This window comes from Colletotrichum siamense (genome assembly GCF_013390195.1).
Source record: "Colletotrichum siamense strain Cg363 chromosome Unknown KSG_Cg363_contig02, whole genome shotgun sequence".
NCBI lineage: Eukaryota > Fungi > Ascomycota > Sordariomycetes > Glomerellales > Glomerellaceae > Colletotrichum > Colletotrichum siamense.
The window spans coordinates 3,598,034-3,617,849 of NW_023501015.1; the positions used below are offsets into that span (position 1 = coordinate 3,598,034).

Below are 19,816 nucleotides of genomic sequence, written 5' to 3' on the forward strand. Positions count from 1 at the left end.
TTTGATACCCGTCGCTTCTGTTTTTCATCTCGGAAGATGTCTTATGATCAACTCTCCTCGCTCGAAGCGGGCCGATCAGGTCGCCAGGGCAACTACTCCGACGACCCCGAGTTCAAGCAGCTCCAATCGCAGCTGACGAACAAGATCTTCAACCTGCGGCGCAACATCCAGCAGCTGACGTCTGATGTCAATATTCTCGGCACGAAGCGCGACACCGCTCGAGTGAGAGAAAGAGTTCATGATCACCTAGATAAGACACGGGACCTATGCAAGGAGATTGGAGATGGAGTGAAGAAGCTACAGACCTGGGACGACTTGACGGTATGTTGTGGCGCGCAGAGGATGCATGTTCTTCCGCTGACTTTCATCTTAGAAACAACAAAAGTATGACCAGTCTAGGGTCTCGACGGACTTCCAGAATGCCCTCCAAGAATTCCAAGACATCCAGCGCAAGGCCCTTGAGAAGCAGCGTGCATCGGTCACAGCTGCGCGCGCGGCGCAAGACGGGGAGGGAGCAGACGCCTCGGCTGGCACCGAAGACCGTCTCGAGCAACAGCAGCAGCAGGAAGCCATCCGATTAGCATCTCAGGACGAGGTGGACTTTCAGGAGGCGCTCATCATCGAGCGCGAGGAGGAGATCCGCAACATTGAGCAAGGTGTTGGCGACTTGAATGTTCTATTCAGACAGGTGGCGCAGATTGTATCCGAGCAGGGCGAACAGCTGACGTCGATCGCGGACAACGTGGAAGATGTGCGAGACGACACCCGAGGCGCCCAGGTTGAGCTCCGACAGGCGGCAAGACATCAAAAGGCTGCGCGCAACAAGGGCTGCTGCCTCTTACTGATTCTGGCTGTCATCCTCACCATCGTTCTTCTCGCCGTTTTCCTTGACTAGTGTCGGGACAGTTTGTGCGCTTTCATTTCTGTATGTTGGTTTATTCAGGGCGTTATGGGCGTATGGCCTTTTGTTTGTACACTATCGTCAGTCCTTAGTGCGGCCACCGAAACAATGTTTCCAAAGTTCCTCCGCGTTTCAACTAGGTCCTATCTATTTCATCTTTAAAAACATCGGCTCAAAGTTCCGGCAAGGAACGACCTTGTTCTCCCGGATTGCCTTCTCGGGCGAACCGGTGAATAGTTGGGCGAACCATCTAAGCGCATGTCCAGCCCAAAACGACGAGATCCAATACCAAAACAAGCCCACCGGCAGTTGGCAGAGTGTGAACGGTGCGACTGCGCCGACGAGAAGTGCCGCTCTGCTAAGTCGGACTCTCCATCTCGTGCTCGGAGGTAGGAGTTTGAGGTCGGTGGATAAGCCAAAGACCAGTCGCTTCATCTCGTTGCCTTGCGGCCAGAAAGACGTGACCATTGTCGCAGCGAGCAGCGAAGGCCAAAGAAGCAAGGGATCGGAGCGAGCTGCGATGTCGCATAATAGCTCCCCGGGCGCGTAGTAAACACCCGTGTCCAAGGCTGTAGCAGCAGATTGAATACCATCAGAGGCCGCCGACAGAGCTGCTGCTGTCTGGTCTGAGATGATAGCTGCTCCCTCGCCATCGGACTGTGTTGCTTCTCTGTAGCTGCCGGTGATGAGTGAAAGCAGACCACCGTTGGCGCCGCATACCCGTCTGATGGCTTCGGTGTTGACTAGCCAGAATGGTATGGTGAGCATTGGTGCAAGGTTCTTCCATTCTTGCACACCCCGTTCCCTGTATATTCTTTTCCTTTCCCTGGCCACGTCGAGGACCTTTTGAATTCTGGTTGGAGAGCGGACTGTGTGGTTCCAGGCCTGTACCAAAGGATTCAATTTCGATTGGCGTACTGAAATTCTTGTTGAGTAGATGGTCAACGGCACTCGGAGTGCCGCGGGGATTAATGCCAGTCCGAATATGGCTGTTAGCCAGTCTAGACCGGCGAGGTGCAATGAGACCATGTGATCCTGAGCGAGTTGGATACAGCTCTCTACCGTCTGAATGTGGAGACGCCTGGTGCCAGTGAAGCGCTGAGTGAAGCGCTGCGTATTGTTGGCGAGGCCTGGTCGGAAACAAGTGTGAAATGGTTTTGTAGAGCAGCCGGCTGGCAGGCGCCATGTGGGCGCCGAGATATGACGCGCGCCTCTTAGAGAAGCCATCGCGGTCTGACCTCTGATCCTTCAATGTCGTCAAGAGGCGTTGGGCGCGACAGGAGTGAGCTGTCGGAGAGACCAGACAGGCACGAAGGCTGGTGCGGTGCCGGGAGGGATTGGGTGAGGCTTGAGACTGAGAGAGTGAAGCAAATCAGTTTCTTAGGTAAAGCACCCACCAATCAAGTACGTACCTCCTCAGTACTGCTCAATTTCGTGCGCCGCCGGCTGGTTGGCCAATTCCAGTTTGGCGCCCTCAGCCCAGCTAGTGCACTGTATCGGGACGGAAAAGACCTGGACCCTTGCGGGGTTCCACTGTGAGGTACCTACCTTACACGCGGGAAGGTGTGCCGCCCCCCATGTGCAGCGCTGCAGCTCCCCCCGCCCCATTTCTAGCTTGCAGTACAACCTGGCCATTTCAAGTCCCATCCCATTTGTCTCTTGAACATCCCACCAACGTCAATGGGCATGCTGATGCTGCTGGACTTCACCGCAGCGCCTTTCGCCCTCGACTGCCTTTTGGTACAAACGAACTCCGGTCACGACGCAGCATAGCAAGCTCAATCCTCGTCCGCTCTCACCCTCTTGGTCGACTCCGATGCCAGAAACCTGCTCAGCGCCGTCTGGGCAGAAGCCCTTCTCGTTCGGCCTCGATCCGTGGACCCTCGCCTATGTTGTTGTACCGATCATCGCCATCACCCCGCTTGCGACCTACATCATGATTCCTATGCTGATGCGAGGCATCGGCTCGCTTTTGGGCTGGTATTTGCGCAAGAAGACGGAGGGGAGACGGGCCCAGCTTCTCGAGCTTATGACTGCCGAGCAGCAGGCTTTCTCCCAAGCTCGATCGGTATCCAATAAGACCAATGTGCAGGCACAATCATCTGGAACCTCTGCTGGAGGAGAAAAGGACGCCAACTGGACCGGGATTGTCGGCTTTTTCCATCCTTTTTGGTGCGTCGACCTCGGAAGAAAGTGAAAGGCGGCGACTAACAAGACGCAGCAACGCTGGAGGCGGCGGAGAGCGAGTCCTCTGGGCCGCGATCAAGACCACCCAGGAAAGATACCCGAACGCCCTCTGCGTCGTCTATACTGGCGACCACGAAATGAATAAGCAGTCCATGCTCGCGCGTGTCAAGGTTTGTGCCTCCAACATCCATCCCCTCTTTCCGCACTCACACAGTGTCACAGACTCGGTTCAACATCGACCTCCACTCCCCGACCATCAACTTCTGCTACCTGAGCACGAGACACCTCGTCCTGGCCTCGACGTGGCCTCACTTTACGCTCCTTGGCCAGTCATTGGGCTCAATGATCCTGGCGTGGGACGCCTTTCAGCTGTTGGTCCCCGATATCTTCATTGACACCATGGGCTACGCTTTCGCTCTGGGATTGTGCAAGCTCCTCTTCCACAAAGTACCCACCTGCGCATACGTGCACTACCCGACTATTTCGACCGATATGCTGGAATCACTCGACCCCAAATCTACAACCGGAACGCAAGGTGTCAACGCCGGCAAAGGCGTTGGCCTGCGGGGCACGGTCAAAAAGACCTACTGGCGACTGTTTGCAGCGCTGTATTCCCGCGTTGGATCCACTGTTGACATTGTGATGACGAATTCGACTTGGACGCAGGGCCATGTCCAGAAGCTCTGGGGTCCGCATCGCCAGGCCAGACATCGCACCAACCCGATTGAGGTCAACTACCCCCCTTGCGCCGTTGAGGAGCTCGAGGAAGCTGTGGAGGTATCCGAAGCCAGTGAGAAAAAGCGGGAGAAGGCCATGGTCTACATTGCTCAGTTCCGCCCTGAGAAGAACCATCAACTCATCATTCAGTCCTTTGCCGAGTTTCTCAAGACTAACACAGAAGCCGCCAGGGACGCGAAGCTGGTCCTGATCGGTAGTGTTAGGGATGACCATGATTCCAAGAGGGTGTATACGCTGCGCCTCCTTGTCAATGAGCTCAATATTAAGGACAGAGTTGAGTTTCACTTGGATGCGTCCTGGCCTGAGATCTTGGACTGGCTGCGCAGGGCGTCTGTGGGCGTGAATGGCATGTGGAACGAGCACTTTGGCATTGGCGTGGTTGAGTACCAGGCTGCGGGTCTCATCTCTGTTGTTCACGACAGTGGAGGTCCCAAGCTTGATATTGTGGTCGAAGTCGATGGCCAACCTACTGGTGAGTGACTCTTTGTGACCTTTGGGTGTGCTAGCTAACAGGACTGCAGGTTTCCATGCCACCAACGTCAAAGAATTCGCAGAAGGCTACGAGAAGGCCCTTTCCATCAAGGACACGCTTCCTATCCGCCTCAGAGCACGACAGTCAGCCAAGCGATTCACCGAGACGGAATTTGACAAGAAGTGGATCGCCCAGATAGAAAAGCTCGTGGCTATGACGCCCTAAATGCATTGCTCTTAGTTGTATCTCTATATGTACCGATAGACTCGAGGATACCCCTTTCCTTCAGACACCTCAATAAACATGGAAAACGTTTCTAGAATAAGAAAAACGGTCTACATCATCATGTCATGCATCTAGACAGTAAACGCGCCGCTATTCTTCTGCCGCGGCTCGCTGGCCGCTTCAAAGACACCATCTTCAAACTTGATGCCCTGCACCGCGCTGCGGCCCTCGGGAACCCAGGTGACGACGTGGCCCTTGTCGATCATGCTGGCAACGGTGTCGTTGTCGAAGGGATACTCAAAGGTGACGGTGTTGGGCATGAGCTGGTCGTGTAGTCTCGGCTCGCGGAGGGCCTGCTTCATGGTCTGGCCGTGCTCGAGAACGTGCCAGGTGACCTGCGCCGTGGAGCTGATGATGCGGGAGCCGCCGGCCGCGCCGACGGTGACGTAGAGCTTTCCGTCGGGATTCTCGACGATGATGGGCGTGATGGACGAGAGCGGCCGCTTGTTTGCGCGGACAAAGTTCGCAGGGGACGGCTCGAAGCCGAAGGCGTTCCGGACGCCGGGGATGGAGAAGTCGTTCATTTCGTTGTTCCTGGGGACGTTAGTCGGAGTGAGGGCTGGAAAGGGGTCAGTGGTGGGACGTACAGGATGACTCCGGACAGCGGGTCCATGATCTGGGCGCCGAAGAGCAGGTTCACGGTGGTCGTGAGGGATGTGGCCATGCCCGACTTGTCTGCGGTCACGATGTGCGAGGTTCCGAAGCCTTCGCTGGAGTACATTCCGTGGGGGTCGTACTTTTCCACCGGCTGCGTCTGGTTGTCGAGGATGCGTCCTCGCATGCTCTTGGCCGTGGCCTCGTCGATGAGAGTATCCTCGTACGGTCCGATTCCTGCTACAAAGTCCGGATCGCCGAGGAGAGAGCGTGCGCCGTAGGCAAAGCGCATAGCCTCATCGAAACGATGCACGCCGAGGGTCACGTCGTCGCTCTCCGAGGGGTCGAATTGCTCCATGATCTTGAGCGTGTTGAGGGCTACAGCACCGCTGGCGGGAGAACCGATAGATGTCAGGCGGTAGCCGCGGTAGGTGATGTTCAGGGACTGGCGGGTGATGACCTTGTAGGATTGCAGGTCGTCGAGGGTCATTGTGCCGTTTGTGGCGCGGACCGTGGCGACCATCGACTCGGCGATGGGTCCGCTGTAGAAGGCTTCAGGGCCTTCCTCGGCGATCTTGGCGAGCGTACTAGTCGTGTTAGATGTAGTTGGTTTCGTAGATTATGAGCTACTTACGCTCCATATCTCTTGCGATAGATGGTGTCGTCGAGCTTGAGAAGCGTTCCTATCCCGCTGTTAGCTGACTGTGAACACCATTTGAGAAGCTTCAGGCGTTAGTTACCATTAGGAGCAAACTCTTCGGCCCAGACAGGATCCTCGACAAGGAAGTTCTTCTGGTTCTCGATAGCTGAAGCCATATATCTGACCAAGTCCTCCGAGACTCGGAATCCACCCTTGGCCAACAGGGCCGCCGGAGTTACAACCGTCTTCCATGGAAGATACTGTACATTCGTTAGGTGAAGTTTCACAGTACCCCAAGAACCAAACTTACGCCGTACTTCTTGTGGATGTATTCCAAACCACGAACTTCGCTCGGCACGCCCACAGCCAGGCCTCCGTACACACTCCCCTGGACGTTACCCTTGTACATGTCCTGGAACGCAGCAGCGGGCGCCGACTCCCTGAAATCAACAGACTCATAGTTTCCGTCCGAGTCCCTGATGACAACGAAACCGCCACCGCCAATTCCCGAGTGGTACATGCCCACCGTTCCAACGCAGAAGGTCGTGCCGACCAAGGCGTCTACCGCATTGCCCTGTGAAAGCCAGTCAGCATCATCCTTCTACAAGCCTCCGGCAAACTGAACATACGCCACGCGCGATGAGATCGCGTCCTATCCTGCTGCATTCCACAGACTCGCTCGCAACTGCGCCCGTGTCGCCGCCGTTAGGGTCAAAGACGAATTCCGGTATCGCGGCAGCCGACACAAGCCGCAACTCGACCAGAGCCAGCAAAGAGGCGTAGAAACGCCGTAATGAGAGAGATGACCCTGGTTTACATAGTCAGTACGAACATACTCCCAAAAAGTGCTGATCCCACGGGTTGGGACGAACTCACTCATGTTGGAGTGAACAGACGCGGAGGTCAGTGAGTCTTCAAGACCGGACGGAAGCTCCGAGAGCCTATCGGCGCAAACGCCGAAGACTGATAAGCCGAAAAAGGGAAGACTTCTATGTCTTCAGCTGTCCAAAGTGTTGTTGTCTCTCCGAACTGTCTGGCTGTCTAAGAAAACATAAACAGTCTACCAAACCTCCCGCCAAATCACAACACGGAGAAAAAAAAGGTTGGGTGCGATGGCGAGCTCAAGTCTCCTCTCTCTGCGCCCCCCATTCCGTGTTCGGGGGTGGGCAGGGAGTGGGAAAGCGCCATGACTTATGTCGATTGCGAAAGTGCCCCAGCAGAGACGCTCACAAGGTCTCGGGACGCCGCCGCGGGGATCCACCACCGCCGGGCTTACTGATAAGGGAAGCTAAGCTGCCACACCTGCACCTTGGGACCTGGGGGACGCATGATAACGATCACCTGGCGCGGCTCCACACTGGCGACCAATCAGGCGTGGGCAAATTAAGTAATTCTCAGCAACTTCAGACGGTGATAACTTTTTCTCACAAGTCACAAGCTTCAACTTATTGAATGTCGCAGTACATTGAATTTTGGCTGCAAAAGGGTGCTGCCACAACAACGCATCCAGAGAGTCTGTCCCAATCTCACTGAAATACCATCTGTCTGCTTGAAAAATCGGATTGAGTGTACCCCAACGGTTACAGACAGTCACCCAAAAAACTTTCACCGAACCCGGCTCATGGGTTTGCATCTTCGGTTGCTCCCGAGACTCAATTCATCTTCACTCCGCCCGGCCCTCACTAGCTTCCGCCTCACAGCCGGCCGCCGCATCCCCGCGGCCTTCACACTTAGAGCCATGTCGACAACAGAGGCGGCTCAGCAGCCACAGCCCGCGGCGCAACCCGCCCAGGACGGCGCCTCAAAACCCCAGGGAGGACAGAAATGGCAGAACAAGAACGGCAACTTCAAGCAGAACGGAAAGCGCCAATTCCAGGGCCAGGGTGGCGGCAGGAGGGATCCCAAGCAGAGGAAATCGAAGCGTGAGAGAAACATCACGGAGGGATCGTCGGAAGAGGTCTTGGCGGCGGATGTGCAAGCGCTCATCGCCTCACGCAAGGACTTGTTCCCTGAGACCGAGGTGAGGGAGGGGGAGGACGGCGCAGTCGAGACACCTCAAATACCGCTCCCTGATCTCTTCACCGAGATCGAGGTAGAGGTGAAGGAACTCTCTTCAACGGGTGACGGTCTTGCGGTGCAACCTCACTCCCCACAAGTCTACGTCGTCCCCTTCGTGGCCCCTGGCGACGTCGCAAAGATCAAAGTCGTCCGCCACGTCCGCGAGGAAAACTACTCCGTCGCCGACTTCCTGTCAGTGATCACGCCCGGCCCCCTGCGCGACGACTCCCGGATCAACTGCAAATACTTCTCCACCTGCTCCGGCTGCCAGTTCCAAATGCTCGACTACGACACCCAGCTCGCCCACAAGCGCACCATCGTCGAGAAGGCGTACAAGAACTTCTCGCAGCTGCCGCCCGAGCTGGTCCCGACCATCAGGGACACCATCGGCAGCCCCCTGCAGTACAACTACCGCACCAAGCTCACCCCTCACTTCGACGGCCCCCCTGGTTTCCACAAGAAGGGCAGGCCCAGGAAGGCGCTCGAGAAGGTCCCCGAGGTGGGCTTCAACGCCAAGGGCAGGAGAATCGTGCTGGACATCGAGGACTGCCCCATCGGAACGGACGCCGTACGGCTGGGCATGAAGCGCGAGCGCGCGAGGATCGCCCGCGACTTTGGCAACTACACCAAGGGCGCCACGATCCTCCTCCGCGAGAACACCACGCGGTACCCCAAGAACGGTTCAGAACAGCCACCCGCTGAGCTCCCCGAAGACGCGGTCCGCGTCGAGACAGACACCCACGTCGACATCAAGACGTGCATCTCGGAAGCCACGGGCGCCATGTCGAGCGAGTACATTGACGATTTCATCTTCACGAACCCGGCCAACTCCTTCTTCCAAAACAACAACTCCATCCTGCCAAAGTTCACAGACTACATCCGCCAACACGTCATGCCGCCTGCGGGTCCCAACCGCGACCGCATAAAGTACCTCATCGACGCCTACTCGGGCTCCGGCCTCTTCACCATCACGCTCGCCTCGCTCTTCAAGGGCAGCACCGGCATCGACATCGCCAAGGACTCGATCGAGTACGCCCGCAAGAACGCAAAGCTCAACGGCCTCCCCGAGGAGCAGTGCAACTTCATGGCCGCCGACGCCCCGGAGCTGTTCAAGCACGTGACGTACCCCGCGGACGAGACGGTCGTCGTGATCGATCCTCCGCGCAAGGGCTGCGATAATGACTTCTTGAGCCAGCTGCTGCGCCACGGGCCGAGGCGGGTCGTCTACGTGAGCTGCAACGTGCACACGCAGGCGCGCGACGTCGGCGTGCTTGTGCGCGGCGACGGGGGCGACGGCACAAAGTACGAGATTGAGAGCCTGGTGGGATTCGACTTCTTCCCGCAGACGGGACACGTCGAGGGCGTGGCGGTGTTGAACAGGGTGGAAAAGGACGCGTAAACAAGGTCAACAGGGAGACAAAAAGTACACACAAGATACCATCGTCATTCCGTAATATAGAATAAAAAGTACCAGGCCACCCGGGGAGGTGATTGCATTTATTTCAGGAAACTCTAGTCCGTCTTTTTTGTTTATCGTGGTTTAGGTCTTTGCCTTCTACCTCATGTATCAGGATCTTGTACAAAAGAGATGCGGACCTCTAACCCTCCAACGCCCTGTTATTGGTATCCTCGAGCAGAATCTTCAACGCCTGAACGAGAACCTCGAGAACCTCCGCCCGCCGGCTCTTCTTGGCCGCCTCCTTGAGAACCTCAAGACCGCCCTCCTCGATAATCTTCTTGCGGGCGTTAGCCCCAGGTGCACCCTCGGCAGCCACCATGTTGTAAATAATGAAACCAGCCCGGTGACGCAGGTCCTCGTTGTCATCCGCGCACATGTCGAGGACAACCTTGACTCCTCGCTCACGGTCCACAATGGCTTGTACAACGTTTTCGTGTCCTGTAAGGGCGGCGAGAGCGCCACCGGCAGCGCTGCGTGTGCCCTCATCCTCTGCATCGGCTAGGGCAAGGAGAATGTGCATGCGGCCCTTTGCCTGGGGGCTACCGTCGGCATACAGCGCCAAGCCTTCGACCGCTTGTACGAGGTTGCAGATGAGTTCGACGGCAGCCTTCGATACGCGCGCGTTTGAGCAAAGCAATTGGTCTTCAATCTGTGGCCAGGCTACGCGGATGATGGCTCTTCTAGTGTCAAGATCGTCAGTCGATGCGAGGTTAGTAAGTGCCATGAGCGCTTCAAAAGTTGGAAGCAGGTCTCGGTGCTCAGCTGCTGGGTCCGGAGGAATGATGGAAACAAGCGGTCTGATAGCTGAAGCTTGAGGATTGGAGCGGCTGCCGCCGAACACGAGAGCCGGGTTGGTGCTGATAAGAATTCGCGCCAGAGCCTGAGCGGCTGTCCGCCTTCCTGCGGCCTCAGTCTCTGGAAGTGTCGCCCACGCCGTGAGGAGTAGTTTCACAGCGCCTTGCTGTGCCAGCTTTCCACGCAAAGAGGTTGTAACTGATAGGGAATAAATGATAGCGACAGTGAGAGAAAGTGACGCAGGTGAACCAAACTTGCTGTGCGTGACCAGGACCGGGGTGACGCCAGCCTCAAAGACACGCTTGCACCGTTCTGTGACATGGTCGTCATCGTTGAGGGGATCAGGCCCAGCGCCCTTGCCAGCTGCAGCTGCGTATGCCTTCAGCTGGTTCATCTTCTTGTCCTCCTCAGACAGCTTAGGTTGGTATCTAGTGATATTCACCAAGATACTGAGCGCTCCATAGGTCAAGGGAGACTTTGGCGGGGCGTCCGCCAGCTTCTTGACCAGCTTCTTCAGGAAATCTGGGTTTCCCGCAAGCTTCTCTTTGATGGCTGGCTGGATCGATGCGTACGCCAGGCCTTCGATGGAATGTTGATCTCCATGGTCGTCGTCGCTCAGGAGCATTGATGTGAATCTCGTTGAAAGGTCTTCGATGGTAGTGATTGCCGGTGAAATCTTCCCTTGCCCCTCCTCATTCAGCGCCGGCGCCGGGGGCACCGCCTTCATTCTGAAGTCAGTCAGATCTAGATTGGACGGCTTCAAGTCCGGTTGTTGAAAGGTCTGAATACCATACCCTCAGTTTTGCCAGGATGACGGCTGCCAAGTTTTGGACCTGCTCCGAGTGCCTCCGCATGGCGACGGAGCCCTCCTGGACGGCGTACTCGGGATCTTGCTGCATCTCCTTGGCAATCTGGTCGGGGTCCTGGTCGACAACCTCTTCCAGCCACTCGGTGCAGTACTTGTTCACTGCGTCACGGCACTGCGAGTTCATGCAGGCGGCGTTGAGCATCTCCAGACAGGCGGTTTCGACTTTGCGGCTCTTCCACTTTCTCCTCATCAGGGGGCCCAGGGAGCTGAGGAAGCCCTCGCTGAGGAACAGCTCGGCAGTCAGATCCGGTACGATGGGGAAGGCTGAGGCAGCAACGCAGAAGGCGACAATGTAGTCATCGTAAGTGCCCCTCTTGACCTTGTCGAAAAAGAAGCCCGAGAGCTTCTTGGCACCATCGTCACCGGCGGCCTTGAGATAGGCAGAGGTGGCCACGATGGCGTGTGCGCGGACGATCTCTGGCTGTCTCATGTCGAGGTATGCCAAGATGGTGTCGACGCAGTCGCTGTCGATGAGTTTGCATATCGTGGGTGCGGATGTCTTGGCCTGGATGAGCTGAAGGTCGTCATTCAACAGCTTGGTGAGCTGGTCCAGGTCGCGGATGGTCTCGTCGTCTTCCTTGCCGCCCTCCATTAATCGCGCAAGGACCAGCAGGGTCTCATCCTCTCTTGAGGGCTCCGTCTTGGGAGCGGAGGCTTGGGTGACGGCAGCCATTTGATGATGTGCTGTGTGTGTGCGTGGCTCAACTGGGAAAATGGTTGAGCAGAGGTACTTGGTGTAGGGTATAAGGTAGATATGTATATTTTAGGGTATTCCAAGTCTGGTGGTGGGTAGGTGAGGACAGACCTGGGACGGAAGAAAAAGTCTAGAAGGAGACGGGATGGGGCGGTAGTCAATATTTGTACCTTTACCTTTACTTGGAAGCTTAGGGGCGGCGGCGGACTGTGCTGCGCGGTCTGATGGTCACAGGGTGCGGCGATGACAGATGCGTGGAGGAGGTTTGGTCGGTCAATTGCTGAGATAAGAAAAAAAGACAGGAAGATGAGCCCAAGGGGTTTCACAACTCTGAGACTTGCTACTGGCCAGTGCTACCAGCTAGCATGGAGGCAGTTACGTTGATGGGCGAGTTTAGCCACAGAACACGCTGGGTACGTACACGCAAGATGACAGAAAGTGCCAGCCAGACCTACCTAGACCCAGACAGACCTGCCTCTGATGCTCGACCTCCCTCTGACCTCACCTGTTGAATGGAACACCGTTGGCAGGATGCGGCGGGTGTCAAGCTGTTCAACGTCAGGTCTCATCCTCGTCCCTCGTCGCGGTTTCCTTTTTTTAGGTGCCACGGGTGCCCCTCCTTGGCCCCCATTCGCAACGCAACATGCAGGGCACCAGCACATACTATGTACACCAAGCACGCACTCTAGCACTCAAGCTCATACCGGCGCCGTGCTTTGTGGTTGCATCACAGGGGACCAGTCCAAACCAAACTCTCACTCTTCCCAACCAGCTCCAGAACCCAAACTCAACAGTTACACCGCTCGGCTTCCGCACTCTCCCTCCGTCATCCCACCTCAACTTATATCTTCATACCTGCATCCCTTCCTCCCGTCTGCAGAGAGACAACCCCAAGTGCATGAACACCGCTCGGCTCACTCTGCTGAGCCCTTCCAGCCCCTCTTGGCCGGCTGACTAGTCAAGCAGGTACATCCTGATAGAGTCCGGCCAACAAGATGCAGCTGCGTGTAGACGGGCGGGGCGGAATGCTTGAATGCACCATGCACACCAACCATCATTGCCTCAGCCCGCCGTCACGCCCCTACACCACTTAACGCGCCCCCACGCCAGACCGCGCCTCGAGCGCTTCCCACCCTGCCTGTACGCAGCACGTAGCCTGGGTAGGTATTTCAGCGAGATGGCGAGTCGAGTCACAATCTCTATTCACCAGGCACTACATACGGAGGGTGGCATTATGCTCTGGCGCAGTAAATTGGTCAAACGCTAGCATACCCAGCATCTGTTCCGAGTAATTGTGCATGATCGCTACAGATCTTCCCCATGTTTGCTGCAATGACCTCACTTCCCCATTACCTACTAGGCGCAGTAAATCTCACCAGATATGGAATGGATGTCCAGTGAGATCCCCGGGTCCCTGTGACGCATCCCGCGTGCTGCCAGGTAGGTAGGTAGTTAGGCGTGCAGTGCAGTGCAGTGCAGTGTGCACCTCCGTCCTCAGCCCGCTGCCGTACTGGACCTTCGGAGCCTGTTCCCCGGAGCCCTTGCCCGTGGGTGCCATCCAATAACTGCGCTTGCCTGTTCCATGGCGTCGGCCGTGCACAGGCCAGCCAGCAGCTCCGTCGTCAGTTATTTCTGAAAGTGAAGCAAGCTTAGTTGCATCACCTCACCTCACACAAACCCCTACATCTCGCCCTGCCCTTTTTGGTGATACCGCGCCAAGAGACCTGGTCCAGTCTTCCCTCTCGAAGACGTAGGGTAGGATTGAAAGGGTCCAATTGACCAAGGGGTCTATCCCCCAATACCATTACCAATACCACACATCACACACATGCTGCTCCGCCGGTGACACCTACCCGCGACCTGGCCGCCAGCCGACGAGGCCATCGCCATAGCCCTTCCTCAACATGAATAACGTCGACGCCTCCGACCACTACGAGGTCTCCTCCCACGAGACGACCCCCTCGCTCCTCTCCATCGTCATCGACACGAACCCCCGCGCCTGGGCCGCTCTCAACGATGTCCTCCCCCTCTCCAAAGCCATCGCAAGCATCCTCGTTTTCGTCAACGCCCACCTCGCCTTCAGCAACGCCAACCAGGTCGCCATAATCGCATCCCACAGCAACCGCGCAGTATGGCTCTACCCCACAAAGCCCGAGCCCAAGGCGGCCTCGACGAACGGCGCGTCTGAGGACGTTGACATGGCAGACGCCTTTGCGCCGACCCCGAACAAGTCCAACGCCAACAAGTACCCCCAGTTCGCGCAGATCGAGAAGGCGGTCCTCGGAGCGATACGCGAAGTCATCAATCAGACCACCGAAGCCGACCTCTCCTGTACAACAACCCAGCTGTCAGGCGCGCTCACGCTGGCTCTGTCGTACATCAACAAGGCCTCCATGGCGCTCAACGAGACAAACAAGACACCGGAAGCCACCCGCGCGACCTCCTCCGCCCTCACGCGCCTTCATGCACGCATCTTCATCCTCTCTGTCTCCGACTCCGAGCCGGTGCAGTACATACCCACGATGAACGCCGTCTTCGCGGCGGCGCACTCCCAGATTCCCATTGACACCCTCGCCCTCTCTGGAGACGCAACATTCCTCCAGCAAGCGAGCTACATCACCGACGGAACTTTCATGCAGGCAGCCAGTCCTAGGGGTCTACTGAGCTACCTCATGTTCGCGTACTCTGCCGACGCCGAGGCTAGATCCTCCCTAATCCCACCCACGCACCACACAGTCGACTTCCGCGCCGCATGCTTCTGCCACGGCCGCGTGGTAGACACCGGCTTCGTGTGCAGTATCTGCCTCAGCATCTTCTGCGACGTGCCTGAAAACTCCGAGTGCCTGACGTGCGGCACCAAGCTCTCTCTCGGGAGCTACGGCGCTAAGCCCGCTGTTGTCCCGCGGAGGAAGAAAAAGAAGAAGAAGGTACTGGCAAACGGCAACATCAGGGAGGAGACGGGTACTCCGGGGGGAACACCACGGCCAGCGTAATGATATATCACGAATGCCCGCTTGGGCCATGTAAAATCAAGAAGTTGCTCAGGACAGCATCAAGCTGAGCAGGCACAGATCCTGAGCTCCAGGACAGGTAGATTTGGCGTTTGGAAAGACGGCGGTTCGGTATCAGCCTTATACATCAATCATCAGCCGGCCTTATTGGCTCACATCATACTCTGGTACATTTGCAAGTGACTGAATGCAAACTCTCTAGGCGATTGTCTGAAATTCATGCCAGTAGCGCTCTAGGAGCTAAGCATAATGCGTGGAGGGTATCACTACTAAATATCACTGCGAGAGCCGGCATATCTCATCCCGTCTGGGGATGCTCTCGCCAACCTGGCTCAGCGCCCTGGACGCAAAACAACCGCAACTCCTCGTTCCCCAATCATGTTGGCCAGTGTCACTGAATGCCAATCCAAAATGGTGTGAAACAAAGTGCGCCCTCAAGATCCTGGGTCAACCCGAATCCGTCGAGCACCTCGCGTGACCTGAGCTGACTCCCCCAGGCGGGACATGACGCATACAGGTTCCTTGTCTGAGCCGCCCATTGAGGCGAGCGCGAAGGAGTCGGTGTTGTGCGCGAAGTACAAATAGTAGCTCGTCCGCGTTTTCTTCACCGTCATCACGCCGATCGCCCCAACCGAGTTGCAGTTTCTGACGCCGGGATGTCCCATGAAGTCGTTCGTGATGAAGGACTCCATGATCGCGTCTTCGTCCCATTCTTCCACATCTCTTCCGTTTGGTCCTCTGCGGGTGTTGCCGTAGATGCGCTCTGCACATCTCTGAGACGCCATTGTCGTGGCCATGTGCTCACCAGTGCCACTCGTTACGGTTGCAACGCTGACTCCATCCGGGTCATTTGGGTCACAGGGCACGACGGCCGTTCCGATGCCCACCAAAGCAGCAGGGCCTATGCGTCCCCGGTGCTTCATTCCGATGCCACCAGATGATGAACCTGCCGCAATCCGACCCTTTTCGTCAATCGCGATTGCACCCACAGTGTCAGTGATGATATCCTCCTCCTCGAGGTCAGCAGCAGAGAACGGTCTCTTAATACCACGAGGACGACATGCCTGCAGCTGCGCAACAGTGCTGACATGTTTGGCTCCGTCAGACCATAGAGGGGAGTATGTGCCATCACGGTCTCCCTGGTTGAGGTAGTCCCCATCGCTCGACGGAAGGCCTCTCTCTTGCAATAACTGAGTGCGAGACTTATTGGAAGACGGCAAGGAAGCGCCGATATAGCTCAGAGGTGCTCTTTCTATGCCTTGGCGTTGCGGCAAACTTCGGGGATTCGCCAGTACAGAATTGTCTAGAAGTAGGCTAGGGCCCTGCTCCAGCGCCGGGGAGCCTCGATGCGGGGAGTCAGGTTGGCCTTCGTTCCATGTACCGGTAAAGATAGCGCTAGCATGATCCCGTTGCAACACTTTGGTTGTTCGCGGAGAGCCAGGCACCGGGATGGTTTCATACTGATGGGCGATATCAGATGTGTCGTTGGCTGGTCCTCGAGACATGCCTTGCTTCGATTTCTCCTCAGCTCGCTTGAGATCCTCTTGCCATCGAAGAAATCGGTCTCTGGCGTTCTTGGAGACTAGGTAGTCGTTGTGGACTGGCTGCATGCCATGCTCCTGAGCAAAATTCTTGGCACCCTCGCCGACGAGGATATTGGGCGGAACTCGTCTCAGGGAAAGTGGCTGGTTGCTTTTGTCCAAAATCAACTTGGCAAGGCAGATGGGATTTCGGACGTCTTAAGTGCATCATTAGTACTGACCTTGCCGCACTCGTTCAATATATACTTACTTGGCACGGCGCCACAAGCACCGCTTCTTCCGAGATAATCAACGACGGTGGCATCACATTCGACAGTACCGTCCATCGAGAGATTCGAGCCGTAGCCAGCATTCGTGATTTCTTTGTCTTCGAGAACGCGCAGGGCAATTTCGACAGCTTCCGTAGCCGAGGCACCGGACTTCAAGAACTTCATTCCCATTGCGGCAGCACTATCTGGTTAGTCAAGCAAAAAGGTCTGGGAGGAATGACTTACTTGCTGCAAGCCTCCAGGTGAACTCTCTCATTCTGATGGCTGTGGAAGCCCGCTCCGGCATGGATAAAGATGGCTCCAGGGAATCTTGGCTTATGTATCCGCTTCAATACTCGATCGACTGTGCCATCTGTGCCGCCAATTGTCTGCACTTCGGGATCTGCCTGAAGGAGATGCTGGTCGTTGCTCAAGGAATCCGTGGCCGTGCCTGTGGTGGTGTCTAGCGTGGCTCGCCTGGCAATAGCATCAAGGGCTTCCATTCCACGGCAGTTCAGCCCAGCTGCGGAAGCTTGGCCGGCATACAGGTATTCTGATGAGAATACTGGGTCTCAGTCGATATTATCTGGACCGTTGAAAACGACCGTAATAGCTAGATAGCCTGTTGTTTAATGGACCGAAGTAAATGAATGAGCAAGCATGCAAATCGAAAGCAGCCAGCGTTCTAACGACAGGAAGTCCAAGTAGAGGCTCAAAAAAGAAGGGTCTGCTGGATGTGAATGCTGATGGTAGGCAGCCCGGAACCGACCATCAGTCTCCCGAGAGAGAAGATGTGGTAGATGTGTGAAGATGGGGGAAGCGACAAAGATAGATCGGCGGTAAAACAACTCAATGCTAGAGCTTTCGGCTGCAGGTGCGTAGAAGGCTGGGGGCTTCCCGTAGGCCAAACAGCTTGATGTTTGGAAGTGGCAGACTGGCACAGAAGCCTTCGCCTGCTCAGCTTAGACAGGGAAAGTAAGTGATGATGCCGGGGCCCTCCAAGCTCCTGGCTAACAGGTTATATGCAGGCAGGCCCGTTGGAAATGGAACTGCGAAGTTGCCTGATTTGAGCACTCGAGGACTGATTGAAGATGCCTGAATAACGACACAACAGCCTCCGTGACTCAGATCGCATGTATGACATCAAACTCCCGCGATAGCTACCCGTGCATACCAACGCGTTTTGCACAACCGCAACTTGGAAATGGGGATGGTCTTTCCCAGCATGGAGGACTAGCGTTGCTTGGAGAAGGAGCAGGCGGGTGCTTACCTAAGTCATCACAGTAAGTTGATACAGTCAAAGCACCACTTAGCACAGTCCTGCCAGCTCGACCTGGGGTGCCTGGTGGGGATGGGTGGTGGGGCACCGACCTCACCATGGCTGGAGAATCCACCACCTCTGATGCACAGCCGCATGTTGGGAGCTTGATCGGTGACAAGGCACACATTTCCGACCACCTTGGACATACGTCGTAATCAGCATCACGAGTGCATCGACGACGTCCCGGTCCATCCTCCCACAACCTGGTGCTGCATCTGGGCTAGACTTTAGCCGAGCAAACCTCAATTACATCCAACATGGCGAACCAAACGCCTGCCGTTGTCATGGACAAGTAAGTCAACCAATGTCACCCTGCCCCGCCCCGCATCCCCCGAGGCAGACGTCAGTAAGGTCATCACCAGCTAACAGCTCATCAACAGCGGCACGGGGTTCTCGAAGCTCGGTATGCCAATTGCGAATTGATCCCCTTTCGATTAATAGCTCTGACACTATGATCAGGTTTCGCCGGAAACGACTCCCCGTCCTTCGTGTTCCCGACCGCCATTGCGACGAAAGGTCCCGCTGCCGGCAGTGGAGGAACTGGTTCTGGCCGCCCAGCCGTTGCCAACAAGCCGTCCTTCTTGACCGGTGGTGCTGGCCCTGGCGGACACTTGAACTCGAAGCGAGGAACTGAGGATTTGGACTTCTTCATCGGTGATGAGGCAATTGCTGCGTCAGGAGGACCAGGTCAGTGCACACGGCGACGACGAAGGAATGTGCAGCAACCTGCTCACCGATACTCTAGGCTACGGTCTTCACTACCCCATCCGACACGGTCAAATAGAGAACTGGGTATGGACTTTACGTAACCGCACGAGAACGGGATACTAACGGCACTCAGGATCACATGGAGCGCTTCTGGTCCAACTCTATCTTCAAGTACCTGCGCGTAGAACCCGAAGACCATTTCTTCCTTCTCACCGAACCTGTACGGCACGATTCAAACACATTCTCTCTTGCCCGAGTTGCACAGTCTGGCTGACCTTGACACAGCCCCTGAACCCTCCCGAGAACCGCGAGAACACGGCCGAGATCTTCTTCGAGTCCTTCAACTGCGCCGGTCTCTACATCGCCGTCCAGGCCGTGCTTGCCCTTGCCGCCTCTTGGACGTCCTCCAAGGTTCACGATCGTTCTCTGACCGGAACGGTTATCGACTCTGGTGACGGTGTCACCCACGTCATCCCTGTTGCCGAGGGATACGTTATTGGATCCTCCATCAAGTCGATTCCCATCGCCGGTCGCGACCTGACCTACTTCGTCCAGTCGCTGCTTCGTGACAGAGGCGAGCCGGATTCGTCATTGAAGACGGCCCAGGAGATCAAGGAGGAGCACTGCTATGTGTGTCCCGATATTGTCAAGGAGTTCTCCCGCTACGACCGCGACCCCACACGCTTCATTAAGCACCCTGTAATCCAGCCTGGTGGCCGTCAGGTCTCCGTCGACGTCGGATACGAGCGTTTCCTTGCCCCCGAGATCTTTTTCAACCCGGAGATCTACAGCTCCGACTTCCTGACGCCCCTCCCCACCGTTGTCGACAACGTCATCCAGTCCTCCCCCATTGACGTTCGCCGTGGTCTGTACAAGAACATCGTCCTCTCTGGTGGTTCCACCCTGTACAAGGATTTTGGCCGCCGCCTGCAGAGAGATATCAAGCAACTGGTTGACGCGCGCATCCGAGCCAGCGAGGTCCGTAGTGGCGGTGCCAAGTCTGGCGGTTTGGAGGTGCAGGTCATTACCCACAAGAGGCAGAGACATGGTCCCTGGTTCGGTGGCAGCTTGCTGGGCCAGACTCCTGAGTTCCGCTCTTATTGCCACACCAAGGCTGAGGTGAGTAAACTCTGGTTGATCGTTACGAAAACGTCTTCTGACTTCGTTCACAGTACCAAGAATACGGTCCCAGCATTGTTAGACGATTTGCGCTCCTGGGTGGCCCTGGTGGTTCATAAATGTTGGGCGAATAACATAGAGACTGCGACTCAGGTGTCCACAAAAAAGCTACTCCTA

At 56.3% G+C, this 19,816-nt stretch overlaps 9 protein-coding genes across 9 annotated transcripts; 5 read left to right on the forward strand and 4 right to left on the reverse strand.

Annotated features, from left to right (window-relative positions):
* Positions 1-36: 36 nt before the first annotated feature.
* pep12 (Syntaxin pep12) lies at positions 37-895 on the forward strand (the record flags this gene model as incomplete). The annotated part of the gene is made up of 2 exons (XM_036634748.1): positions 37-321; positions 374-895. The coding sequence occupies 2 exons, from the start codon at positions 37-39 to the stop codon at positions 893-895; spliced, it is 807 nt and encodes a 268-aa protein (XP_036500001.1).
* Positions 896-1,048: 153 nt separating this feature from the next.
* Positions 1,049-1,669, reverse strand: CGCS363_v002900 (uncharacterized protein; the record flags this gene model as incomplete). Its single annotated transcript, XM_036634749.1, has 1 exon — positions 1,049-1,669. One exon carries the CDS (start codon positions 1,667-1,669, stop codon positions 1,049-1,051), a length of 621 nt encoding a protein of 206 aa, XP_036500891.1.
* Positions 1,670-2,717: 1,048 nt separating this feature from the next.
* alg-11 (GDP-Man:Man(3)GlcNAc(2)-PP-Dol alpha-1,2-mannosyltransferase) lies at positions 2,718-4,523 on the forward strand (the record flags this gene model as incomplete). Its single annotated transcript, XM_036634750.1, has 4 exons — positions 2,718-3,073; positions 3,123-3,258; positions 3,311-4,298; positions 4,348-4,523. 4 exons carry the CDS (start codon positions 2,718-2,720, stop codon positions 4,521-4,523), a joined length of 1,656 nt encoding a protein of 551 aa, XP_036500890.1.
* Positions 4,524-4,654: 131 nt separating this feature from the next.
* On the reverse strand, positions 4,655-6,697 carry CGCS363_v002902 (Glutathione hydrolase proenzyme; the record flags this gene model as incomplete). Its single annotated transcript, XM_036634751.1, has 7 exons — positions 4,655-5,117; positions 5,171-5,764; positions 5,812-5,860; positions 5,918-6,077; positions 6,128-6,391; positions 6,447-6,625; positions 6,694-6,697. 7 exons carry the CDS (start codon positions 6,695-6,697, stop codon positions 4,655-4,657), a joined length of 1,713 nt encoding a protein of 570 aa, XP_036500893.1.
* A 2,070-nt stretch (positions 6,698-8,767) lies between these two features.
* Positions 8,768-9,274, forward strand: TRM2 (tRNA (uracil(54)-C(5))-methyltransferase; the record flags this gene model as incomplete). The annotated part of the gene is made up of 1 exon (XM_036634752.1): positions 8,768-9,274. One exon carries the CDS (start codon positions 8,768-8,770, stop codon positions 9,272-9,274), a length of 507 nt encoding a protein of 168 aa, XP_036500892.1.
* A 199-nt stretch (positions 9,275-9,473) lies between these two features.
* On the reverse strand, positions 9,474-11,670 carry rng3 (Ring assembly protein 3; the record flags this gene model as incomplete). The annotated part of the gene is made up of 2 exons (XM_036634753.1): positions 9,474-10,850; positions 10,924-11,670. 2 exons carry the CDS (start codon positions 11,668-11,670, stop codon positions 9,474-9,476), a joined length of 2,124 nt encoding a protein of 707 aa, XP_036500887.1.
* A 1,925-nt stretch (positions 11,671-13,595) lies between these two features.
* Positions 13,596-14,684, forward strand: tfb4 (General transcription and DNA repair factor IIH subunit tfb4; the record flags this gene model as incomplete). The annotated part of the gene is made up of 1 exon (XM_036634754.1): positions 13,596-14,684. One exon carries the CDS (start codon positions 13,596-13,598, stop codon positions 14,682-14,684), a length of 1,089 nt encoding a protein of 362 aa, XP_036500886.1.
* Positions 14,685-15,136: 452 nt separating this feature from the next.
* Positions 15,137-16,994, reverse strand: TASP1 (Threonine aspartase 1; the record flags this gene model as incomplete). Its single annotated transcript, XM_036634755.1, has 3 exons — positions 15,137-16,440; positions 16,494-16,693; positions 16,738-16,994. The coding sequence occupies 3 exons, from the start codon at positions 16,992-16,994 to the stop codon at positions 15,137-15,139; spliced, it is 1,761 nt and encodes a 586-aa protein (XP_036500889.1).
* Positions 16,995-18,069: 1,075 nt separating this feature from the next.
* On the forward strand, positions 18,070-19,758 carry arp-3 (Actin-related protein 3; the record flags this gene model as incomplete). Its single annotated transcript, XM_036634756.1, has 7 exons — positions 18,070-18,104; positions 18,193-18,215; positions 18,272-18,499; positions 18,558-18,604; positions 18,654-18,740; positions 18,806-19,639; positions 19,693-19,758. 7 exons carry the CDS (start codon positions 18,070-18,072, stop codon positions 19,756-19,758), a joined length of 1,320 nt encoding a protein of 439 aa, XP_036500888.1.
* Positions 19,759-19,816: the final 58 nt, after the last annotated feature.